The 11,083-nt window shown below is 47.4% G+C and overlaps 2 protein-coding genes across 2 annotated transcripts in view; both read right to left on the reverse strand.

Moving 5' to 3' along the window:
- Positions 1-105, reverse strand: part of MTM1 (myotubularin 1) — a 50,130-nt gene extending 50,025 nt beyond the window's left edge. The window contains exon 1 of the mRNA XM_015413121.1: positions 43-105. The gene's annotated coding sequence lies outside the window, so the exon portion shown is untranslated. The remainder of the gene's footprint in view (positions 1-42) is intronic.
- Positions 106-5,992: 5,887 nt separating this feature from the next.
- The window catches only part of MAMLD1 (mastermind like domain containing 1), a 127,923-nt gene continuing 122,832 nt past the window's right edge, over positions 5,993-11,083 (reverse strand). Inside the window, exons 4-5 of the mRNA XM_015413241.1 lie at positions 10,027-10,108; positions 5,993-8,009 (exon numbers count right to left, since the gene is read on the reverse strand). Coding sequence (XP_015268727.1) covers positions 6,976-8,009; positions 10,027-10,108 — 1,116 coding nt within the window. The 3' untranslated portion in view covers positions 5,993-6,975. The remainder of the gene's footprint in view (positions 8,010-10,026; positions 10,109-11,083) is intronic.

Consider the following 11,083-nt stretch of genomic DNA (forward strand, 5'->3'; position numbering starts at 1 on the left):
CCCCCGCCTTCGAACCTTTTTGCTCCCTCCCCCGCCCCTTACCTCAGCCCTCTTGTCACGTGACGGCAGCTGACAGGAAACAGCCGCTCGCTTTCGCCGTTCAGCCGCAGACGGAGAGTTTCTGATCGAGAAAGCGGATGGGAAGAAACGAGGTTTTAAAAAAATCATAATCGAGAAACAGTGCATTCTGGGGGATGTAGTCCACTCGGACTCGGGACGGTCTTTACGGCCCACGTGACGGCAGGAGGCGAAGAAGCGCCGCGGTGTTCTTTGGGAGTCGTAGTCTCCCTTTTCTGGGATTTTTTGCTAACGTCAGTTGAGCCGCCAGTCGCGGAGAAGTGGGGAAGAAAATCAATACGACCGGGCGAGGAAGTTGGGGAAGATGTTTGCGGGGAGCCTGTATGCTGATGCGTGAGAATCGCGAGTCACGCACAGGTTGCAACCACTGCGAGATGCTGTAACTACATATACGAGTTATAACAGGAGGAGAGCTCTTTTGTTAAGCGATTTTGCTCTTCCTCTCAGTTTCCATCACTTATTCTTTTGCCTGACGACGTCCTTTTTTGTGTGGTCCGTAAATCAAATGCATCTACCATTTCAGACATCATGGCTCTAGAACATTTTTTTCCGTACCAAAGCCTATTAAAGTCGTGAATTTACTGACGTTTTTTGAACAATATAGCTGAATTAGATCAAGACAGTGACAAGATCTCCGCACAACATTTCGGACGTTTTCCGTATTAACAGCAGCAGCATTTCTCAGCATTGGAACGATTACAGGAACCACATCCGTGTATTGGTGTAGCAGCAGCTCATACATTACGTTTCTCCACCACCCAGCCCTGAACGCAGGGACCCTGACGACAGAGGAAAACTTGCGGGTGTGGACACTCCAGCCCAGTTCTGGTCTGCGGTTCTTTTCAAAATACCACGTCGTATGCACTGAGGGGCATTTGCAAAACAACATTCGGGGAGTGGAACTGGGCATGCTCTTTCCTCCTCCCGCTGTTCCTCTCTCTTTCGGAAGCTCCAGGTTGTGCTGACCTCAATTCCTCAGCTGCTGGCTCCATCCTATTTAAAGCCCGTTTCCCCACCTTGTCCTTTTACAGCACAGACGCCCCTGCTGGCTGAAGCCATAGCCGCATAGCTGAAGGAGGCATTGGCCCTGCAGTAAAATGAGCCACCGGTGGAGGCTCAGGCAGAACCAGCGAGACACGCGCAGCTTGGGAAGGCCGGGACAAATGCTAATTTTGAGGCAATAGGAGCTTGCATCCAATTGGCCTCCGCTGCACTATAAACGGGGGGGGGGGGATTTCCTTGCACTCTTTCAATGTTTAGAGTTCAAGTTCAGCAGTCAACTGGCCGAAAATACGTAAGTGATGAAGTGACCTACATACTTAACATAGAAGACTCATTGCAGCTAGAGACTGGCTGGTGTTTCAAGGATTCACACAGGATACATCTGGCAACGGCTGTTTGTCATGACAGTGAAAACTTCCCTGTGTATGGAGACGCAAACTACCTCAAATTACTGGCAGCTGGGGCAAGCAAAATGGAACCCTCTTTAAAGTGTCACTGGACTTCAAACAAAGCCCAGGCTGGAATAAATGCTATTCACCTTTAAGGTGCCACTAGACTTCTGTTTTGTTTTACTACGATAGACTAACACGGCAGTTGACTGGAGCAAGCAACCTTCATAGATCTCCCTGCCTGGTTTCCCAGCGGCAGCTGTTTGGCTACTATTGGAGGCAGAATTGAGTGACACAAAGCACAAAGTCCTCTCAATTTGGAAGTGAGTGGCAAATTTCCCCTCCTCATCACAGAGGGAATTCCTTCTCACACTGTCAAGGACCTAGCCAGCCCCCAGCACTCCTTGTGCTCCTACACTGCATCCCCGGTTCACTTTGTTCTCTCCCACATTTATTCAGTAAGTATTTATCTTGTGATATTGAGGGCATCCCTGCTGGGTAACTTATGCCCAGACAGGGGATTGTGTTTAAAAATCTGGAGTGTTTTCTTTCCAAGTCTGCCAGTGTGGGTTATCTGACTACAGAAAGCCCAATTCCCCACCCACACTACTCCTGCCCTGCCAGAGCCAGTGACAGTTTTGACTACAGAGGGCCTTTGAATTGGTAACTGTTTCCCTTCAAACTTGTGTAGTCAAAGGAAAAACAGTCACTGGCTCCCACAGGAAGCCACTGCCTGGGAAGGGCAGCCATGAAGGAGCTAGAAAAGACCCACGCAAGTACTCCCTGGTACTATGAAGGGGTGTGGAAGTTGGACAATGAAGACAGCTGACAGGAAGAAAGTTGACTCATTTGAAATGTGGTCTTGGAGGAGAGTTTTACAGATACTGTGGACTGCCCAAAAGACAAATAAGTGGGTTCTAGATCAAACCAAGTCTGAAGTCTCCCTAGAAACGAAAATGACCAAACTGAGATTATTGTGTTTTGGTTACAGTATGAGAAGACAAGACTCACTGGAAAAGACAATAACACTAGGAAAAGTTGAAGGCAGCAGGAAAAGAGGAAGACCCAACATGAGATGGATTGACTCAATCAAGGAAGCCACAAGGGCCCTCACTTTCCAAGACCTGAGCAAGGCTGTTCATGATAGAACGCTTTTGAGGCCATTAGTTCATAGGGCTGCTTGTGAAGTGATTTGACGGCACTTAACATACGCACACAACTATTTTCTCTTTGCTATTATAGTAGGGCCAAATCATCTGCAGAGGAGTGCACTTTTTAAAAATTATCTGTATATTGGCATGCCAGTCTTCCACCCAACCAGAACAAAACTTCTGTGCTGTAACACAGGGATATGGATGAGTGGCATGGGTGCCACTTAAACATTGGTTATGCCACTATGGTGTAGTGGTTAGAGCAACAGACTAGAATTTGGGAGACCCAGGCTTGAATCCCCACAGTGCTATGGAGCTTGCTGAGTGACTTTGGGTTAGTCATCCTAACCTCCTTCACATGGTTATTGTGAGGCTAAAATGGAGGAGAGAATGCTTTAGGTCCCCCACTGGGGAGAAAGGCAGGGTACAAACGCAGTAAAATTATTTTTTAAAAGGCACTCAAGACATGTCGTGGCTCAAAATGTAAGCAAACCTAACCCCTACCCCACTGCCTAGCAATCCTCTCCCTTTTATCCTGTGCATTTAGCCCAACTGCAGTGCAAAGTAGAAGAAGCTGCATTTTAACACGCAGCCATCACTGTTTGCTCTGGTAAACATTTGCAGCAGTTTCTTCTATTTGCTTTGTGGTCTCACAGGCACCTGAGAGCACTCCGTTGATCAAACACATTCTTTAGTGTATTTACAACTTTTTCTATTGGAAGAAACAAACGGAATCACAAACGATAACTAAAACAAAATACTTGCTTTAACAATTACTCTAGGAAACACGTCATGCAATGAGATAAAAACACAGAATTCTTGTTCTACTGGACAGCCCTTCCAAGTGCATTAATCCCCGAGACCAATGGGTCTTTTCAGAAGCCTGGTGTATCCCCCCAGGCTCACAAAATAGGATTCTCCAGTCAATTAGCAAAGCTCTGGGCAGTCGCCTCTGAGAATTATCCATTTTTACTGTACTTACATCCATCTTTTCTTCCCTGAAGCTCTTTAGGGGATAATTCTTGCTAGGAAAAAAAATTACAGGATTTCTTTTCATTTATATTTTAATGCAGTTTATTATCCTAAAGTGACCTCTCTTTGGGGTTCAGGAGATCAGAATACTTATGGTAATCTTCCCAGGACTTTCTTACCACCAGCTACCATTGACACCAAGAGCAACAGAAGAATAAGAAAAGTTCACATCGTGAAATGAGCAGGGATGACTGCATATGCAAACATGAAGCCAGTTAGCAAGTGGGACAATCTGCCTCTTGAGAAACAGCTTTAATTTTGAAAGGAAGCACATTTCTAGCCATAAAAGTACTGTGGAGAAAAGCTTGGCAGAGGAGGATGTACAGACCTGCTGCTGGCAAGAAAAGTGGGGGGGGGGGGGGCACTGAGCAAAGCTTCCAGAGGAATTCATTTCTGTCCCCTATACACAATTTCACCTTCTAAGTCCTTCGTTCTACAGCCTTTGCTTTCTATTCCCCCTCCTTCTGTCATTCACTAGTCAGCATGTTGCAGTGGTTGGAGTGTCTGATTAGGGAGACCGACTCTGCTATGGAAGCTCACTGACTGCCTTGGGCTTAGGGTTGTTGTTGTGGAGAAGGATGTTGAAACCTGCTTTGGATCCCCAATAGGAAGACAATCAGGATATATATATATATATATGGTCCCTGCTCCCACATAATGGGACTTTGCAGTGTAGCTATAAATGCAAGCAAGCCTTGCTTATGGGGCAAATTCCCGAGAGGCCTCCGCTGAAGCTGTGATGCTTGCCCTGGGAAGTAACCATGCGATCACTGCAGCTGACAAGACTACTGCAGGTATACATTGCTGGGAGTATGGTGCTGCTGCAGATCATGGGGTATGTCCGCACATACCCGGAGCCCCTGCATGAAAAGAGTGAAAGGGGGCACAGGTGTGGAGCTGAGCGGGAAGCTGAAGGCATCCACTGCAACCAAAGAACTGGGACGAAACCCTATTTTCTCTCATTTAAAACCCCTGTCCTGCTGCAGAACTCTCATATAGGAGTCAACCTTCTCCTTACTGGCACATTAGCTGGAAAATCTTTCAGCTGGCTCCTTGTTCCTGACCAGCACCAGGAAATTGGCACTTGAAGGGCAGGAAAGACTGCAGCGGCTTGTCCTGTGTTCAACTTCCCTAGCGGAGGGTCTCTAAAGGGGCACAGAGACATTTAAAACAGATTATGGCTGTTCTTCCTGAGGAATAGGGAAGTGGGAAACACTCCTACATTTCTCCTCAAACTGTTAGCGCATATCACACTTATAGCAGCATGGTGTATTGGTTAGAGTGTGGGACAAGGATCTGGGAAACTCTTGTCCAAATCCCTATTCTGCCAGGGACACACTATCAGCAATGCCATAAAATGTTTTCAGGTCCCCACTGAGAGGGGAAACCTGGGCATAAATATCTAAATAAATAAATACTGTTAAGTGCATGCTAATGTATGAATCAAGCCTCATTTGCTTTAATTTAAAAGCAAAGAATAGCGTTAGCAACTGACCGGGGGCAGAGGGGGACTGGTATGACCTGCTCCTGTGCCTTTATTAAAATCTGGAAGGAAATCAGCAGGCAATGCTTTTTATAATGTGAAGGTAATTAGAAATATGAATGTCCATGGATCAAGCTGACCTTAGGACAACCACAGAGGTTCACTGAAAAACTGGAAACTTAGAACTGAGCATATGGAGACTTGCAAAGGAAGAAAGGAAGCCTTGTAGCCTCGAGGAGGGGGGGGGTTGACAATTCTGCAGATATTCTGATGGAAGTCCCTTGAGCGCTTGTGCTCACAGAATACCTTCTCAAAATAAATGCACAAGCAAAAAAAAATATGTTATGATGGGATTGCTCTCTTGCACTTTTCTAGCAACAACGATTCAATTTTCCCCAAAGAGCTGCAAGAGCTTGTGATCCAGCTCTCATCCAAAAATAGCAGATGCCTGTAAAGTTCCTTACTTTCATTCAAGTCAACGTTGCAGGTATTCTATTTTTAAAAAGTGCTGCATCTACCAAAACAAATGAACACATGCAACGAGAGCAATTTTTCCCTGGCAGTTTATTATGGTATGAAGGAAAAAACAGTTTGGTGTGCTTGAAGTGGACATTATTTTACAAATGGAGGATGACGTGGCTATTAAAATATGATTACACAAAGTATGAACATTTCCGTAGAAGTTTACAGTACAACGGATTTCTTTTATAAACAGACTTTTAAATATACATATGACAGAAAAAACATCCAAAGTTAAGCTATTTGCGTTTATAGACTTTCTTTCCTCTGGGAGAAGAAAAAAGAGCCTCATATTAAAAACAGAGAAGAAAATACGAAAATTGTTTAAAACCAGGAACAAATCACCTGTACACTACAAATATACATTGTCGAGGAAGGCAACCCAGGAAGGGTTATCCACTGAATGATAAGAGCTGTCTAGGCAGACTTTTGCGCTCTTCAGATGTTAAGGATGTTGCACAACTGAACCTCATTGCTTTGCCCTCCCAGTTCAACAGCCTTATGATCCAGGGGGCCATTTCCCACAGAGACATCTATCACTTAACTTGTAGATCAATGTATGAGCACAGACACTTCTTGGAAAACAAACCAGCCATTCTCAAATTCTGTCAGTTGCATTTGGAATTAAATGGCTCATTCACACTTGCACATCATGGCTTCCATTGTCCCAAACGTGCACATGTGAACCAGCCATAGGTCAATGGCAGCAAGAGTCTTCCATCTGGCATAGATAGCAGCTTGCCACAACAAGATAGTTTATTAACTAATTTGTGTGGGTAAATTTCTGGGACTGGAAGGGATCAATTCTCATTTGCAAGATCAAAATGGATTTGTCATTCAGTTGACCAGTCACATCAATCTGTGCTAAGGGAACAGGGAAATACGGAATCTCGCCATGCTTGCTTCCTGTGTTATTCAGTTTGCCACGACACCCCTAGTTCATGTGTTATGTCAAAAACATAAAATATTTGATGCTGTAATACACAGTATTACTGAAACTAACAATAATATTTGCATATTTAGAACGAAGTGTAATTCATTTCCTATAATATAACAAAGAGGAGTAGTCTATAGGGTATTTACAAAGAATCCAGCAAAGAAGTATAAATACTTCCATATTTAATGTTTAGGAAAACATAATTTACAAAATATTCAAATATATGTACAGTCGTCTGAAAAACCTGGGACAAAGGTGAAGAGTTAGTTGGACAAGTTTATTCTTCCATCCATGAATGATGGGGGGGAGGATTTCTTTTCATGTTACTTCTTGTTGAAGGTTCCTGCACAAACTATTTACATTTCCCTCCATTTCCCTAAAACGTTACACGTGGCCAGAGCTTTGAACATGCTGTCCCAAAATGTCGTCTATCATTGTCAAGTTATTTAGCCAGTCTTCATCAGTCCCGCCACTGCTGCTGTTCTTCATCAGAGAGTCAATGAAGTCTGCATCGCTGCAATTCCCAGGCAAAATGGAATTGTTCGGCTGGGCCACAAAGTCATACTGTGGTGGTAGCTCAGAGGCGGTGCTCATTCGGCTGAATGTCCCTGTCGGCTGGCCAGTGGAACCAGGATAGGTTGGTGGGCCAACGGCTTGAGCGGGACTCAGCTGGTTAAAACCAGATACGCCTTGTGGCATTGATTTCATAACATTCATTGCCGTTGGCAAAGGTCCTCTGGTTAAGTTGTGTCTCAAGTTCTGATTGTTCAGGATGGCCATGTTGGGGCCAGACTGTCCAAGACTGACTTTCTGCATCTGCCTGGCCTGGACTCCAGGAGCAATCTGATTGGGTGGAACCACAGCCTGATGAGAGAATGGTTGACCTGGGATGTTTGGCCTCGTGTTCTGTTTTGAGAAGAGGGGGCTACTGGCGAACTGCTGCATGCTGGCATCCATTTGGCTTTGATTTGGCATCCTTGGTACCCCTGTTGGTGTCCACATCTGTGCAGATGAGTTGGAATAGACGTTAGGAATTCTTGGCATGGATGGCTGTCTCAAGTGCTGCTGGGCAGGTGGAGGATTCACTAAGGAGCCGGTGCTAAAGCCGGACAATGCCAGGCCTGGCCGAGCCACAGGATGGCTGTGAACTGTTTGGCATCCTGAATTCATGGCCAGAGAGTTTGGGCTTGGCCGGAGAGGGAGATTGTAATCAGAACTGGGTGAGAAAATTCCTGGCTGTTTGCTGGGGTTATGAGGCATCATCACCATTGCCCCGCTGTTCTGGTTCATAGCAGCAGGAGTCATCCCAGAGCCCAAGGCATTCTGCAAGATCCCCTGAGCGGACGGCATTATGCGGTGGTTTGGAGGAGGAGTCTGCATGGATTGGCTGCAGTCAGTCGGCATGGGCTGGGAGACAGCTGTGTGGAAATGAGGAAGGCATTCGTGTTAGCAAGTGTACAGACTTCTGAGTGACTCGGGGATAATATCCCCACCCATTTAAATTTTTCTGAGCACAATACATTATGTAAATATACATTACATAAATACTTTTGCTGGAGTTGGCCCAGGCCCGTAGCTAGGACCTTTCTAGTGGGGGAGGCCCTGGGGAAAGTGGAGGGGCCGAGTGTGTGTGTGCGTGCACGTGCAAAGCGCGCGCGCCGCACACACATCACCCAGAAGTGACGTAATGACGCCGGCACGCTGGGCGGAGCCACGACCATACAAGGGGAAACACCTCACCGGCTCCGAGGAAGAGCCCCGTCTAAATGCAGCCGCTTCTCTCAAGAGTCTTCTCCAGCTGCTACTTCTCCAGGGGCTGCTACTTCTACAGTTAAAGCAAAACCCAGGGAAACGCCTGCCTTTCTTTACCGGGTTAGACGTTTTGCCGGTTGCTTGCTTCTCTCGTCTGGGAGGCGAGGGCAAGAGGAGCAGGCGGGTGGGTGGGCCGCCCTCTCCATGCCACGATTGCCCACTTCGTTCCGTGTTGTTTTGCACTGACCCCCCCTTTCCCTAGGAGAGGCGCGAGAGGTTTGTGCAAAGGGCGGGGCGGGAGCCCCAGCAGGGATCGGCTCTCTCTTCCCAGCGACAACCCCCGGGAGGCAACTGGAGACTGTGACTCCCCGGCTGCCTCCTCTGTTTCCCCGCTAGTGGGATGTTCCCACAGGACGACAACAAAGCCGCTGCCCGCTCCTGAAAACGGAGTCTGCGGGGTTGGGGCGGAGGGGGGGGAAGGAGTCACGCCGCTGCATGCAGAATGAAGGGGAGGAGGAGGAGGGGAGGCCGCTCTGCCCCTCAAGCCCCTTAACGCCGCCTCGGCCTCCAGTGCCGCCGCCGCCAGCCTCTCGTCATCTTCGGGCCGGGGGGAGGGGGAGCAGAGGATCGGGGAGGGGCCCCACAAAACCCGTGGGGGGCGGGCCCTGTGGGCCCCACGTGAGCTATGGGCCTGAGTTGGCCCGAGCTACTTTACCTCTGCTGAAGGCAAAGCAATGCCAATATGCTCCAAGCACAGCCATGTAGAAATGCTTTGCAGCCAGGTTAAATGATCAGCAAAATCAACTCTAGCCGGGGTACCCACGAAGCTGTCTTATACTGGGGTCAGTTGATTCACCTATCAAGGTCAGTATTGTCTACTCTGGCAGCAGCTTTCCAGGGTCTTAGGTTTTCACAGGTATTTGGTTTTCACATCACCTACTACCTGATCCTTTTTTAAAACTAGAGATGCTGGGAACTGAATCTGGGGCCTTCTGCATGCAAAGCAGATGCTCTTCCACGTACCACTGCTGCTCCCCAAAAGTATACCACTTCAGGTGGGAAAAATCAGTGGTTGAATGCCTCTCCATAGTAAAAAAAAAAATCCAGCTTGTCAGGGGAAGACTAAGCAAGAACCTGTCCTTTAGTCATGGTAGAAACATACTTCAAATTTCATTGCTGCAATCCACTTTAATAGTTTTTCAGTTTACTTAGAACAAGAGAATTATCGTTCATGTTCTACTACTGATAAGTCAGTCACAACTGGCACACAAGTGTCTTCAACTCATTGCTGAATTCCTTATCTCAACGTGTGAACTGCTTTGAACAACTTTTTGGAATGCCAAGTTTCAGCTCCAGCTCACAAAACTCAGCAACTGCATTTAGTGTTGCAGATTTAGTGTTGCTGTGCAGAGTTCCATGGTTGCAGAATTCACAACATGGTGGCCACTACAAAAACATGATAAATGTCAATATAGGCTTTGGTGTGTCATCTCTTCATTCTAGAGGAGCTTTTCTTATCAAAAGCAGTCTAGTTTAAGTAGCTTAGTAATGGAGGAAATGCTGGATTTGTAACCTTAAACAGGACAGATAGTCTTTATTTATTCCTGTGTTTCCTTGGAATCCTTGAATTAGACGGGACACAAAAGTTCAAGCCTCTGAGAGCATACCCTTTTCGCTTCTTACCAGGGAACTGATTCATCTGCTGGCCCACAAAAGCACTCCTCTGCTCAGACGCCACTCCCATCATGCCATGTCTTTGTTTTTCCTAGGAAACCAAAAAAAAAAGGGGGGGGTTTACATCACTGAAATGTCTCACTCCTAAGCATGGCCACTGCCAACCTGTACACTCAGTGGGCAGAGCAGAGTATTTTGGGTACATGATGAAGAGTGGGTGTAAGAAAGGCACACGTTCTCCCTTCTAGCTAATTGCAGTTATTAAACTCAAGGTGGTACCGAGAGTTCTCCTGGAATTAAAACTGATCTCCAGACTCCAGAGATCAGTTCCCCCAGGAGGAAATTGTAACTTCAAAGGGCAAATTACATGGTTTACCATAAAGTCTAGAAGAAACTGAAGTACCTGAGTGACACCACATCCCACTTGAACTCCCCTCTAGGTCTCTTCAGTGGTGTCACTAAAGTTACTGGGGGAGGTTTGAATGGCTTCTTCACTGATGATTATTAGGAGAAGGTACAAGAAGCGGGGACCTGCGATACTTGCGGGGGGGGGAGAAGGAGCTCTACGTGGAGGAGGAGGAAGCAGACACAGGTGAGCCTTCTCCCCCACCCCCGCACTGATGGCGAGACCCACGCAGCTCCCAGCCACCAGGGCTGCCAATCCTCCCCCGCCCCCCCTGCACTGATGGCAAGGCCCACGTGGCTCCCAGCCGCTGGGCCCACCAATCCTTCTCCCTCAGGCCTGCCGAGCCTTCTCCCACTCCCCCCCAGTGGTGGCGAGGCCTGAGCGGCTCACAGCCACCAGCCCGCCAAGCTTTCTCCCGTCCCCCTCCGTGGTGGCAGCGAGGCCTGAGTGGCTCACAGCCACCGGCCCGTAAATCCCCCCCCCGTGGTGGCCACAGCGAGACAGTTGCCAAGGCGTTCTCTGTGCATGCACAGGGAACGCTCTTTTACTTTTGGGGGGATTTAAGTATCCCCCATATAGTTTTTTAAACTTTTCAGATTTTTCTGCACCCCTGGGGACTGCCCCAAGTGTGCAGGAAAATCTCTCTGCCCCCCAAATGCC

Source organism: Gekko japonicus, unplaced genomic scaffold (assembly GCF_001447785.1).
Source record: "Gekko japonicus isolate JY-2015 unplaced genomic scaffold, Gekko_japonicus_V1.1 scaffold905, whole genome shotgun sequence".
NCBI classification, from domain to species: Eukaryota; Metazoa; Chordata; class Lepidosauria; order Squamata; family Gekkonidae; genus Gekko; species Gekko japonicus.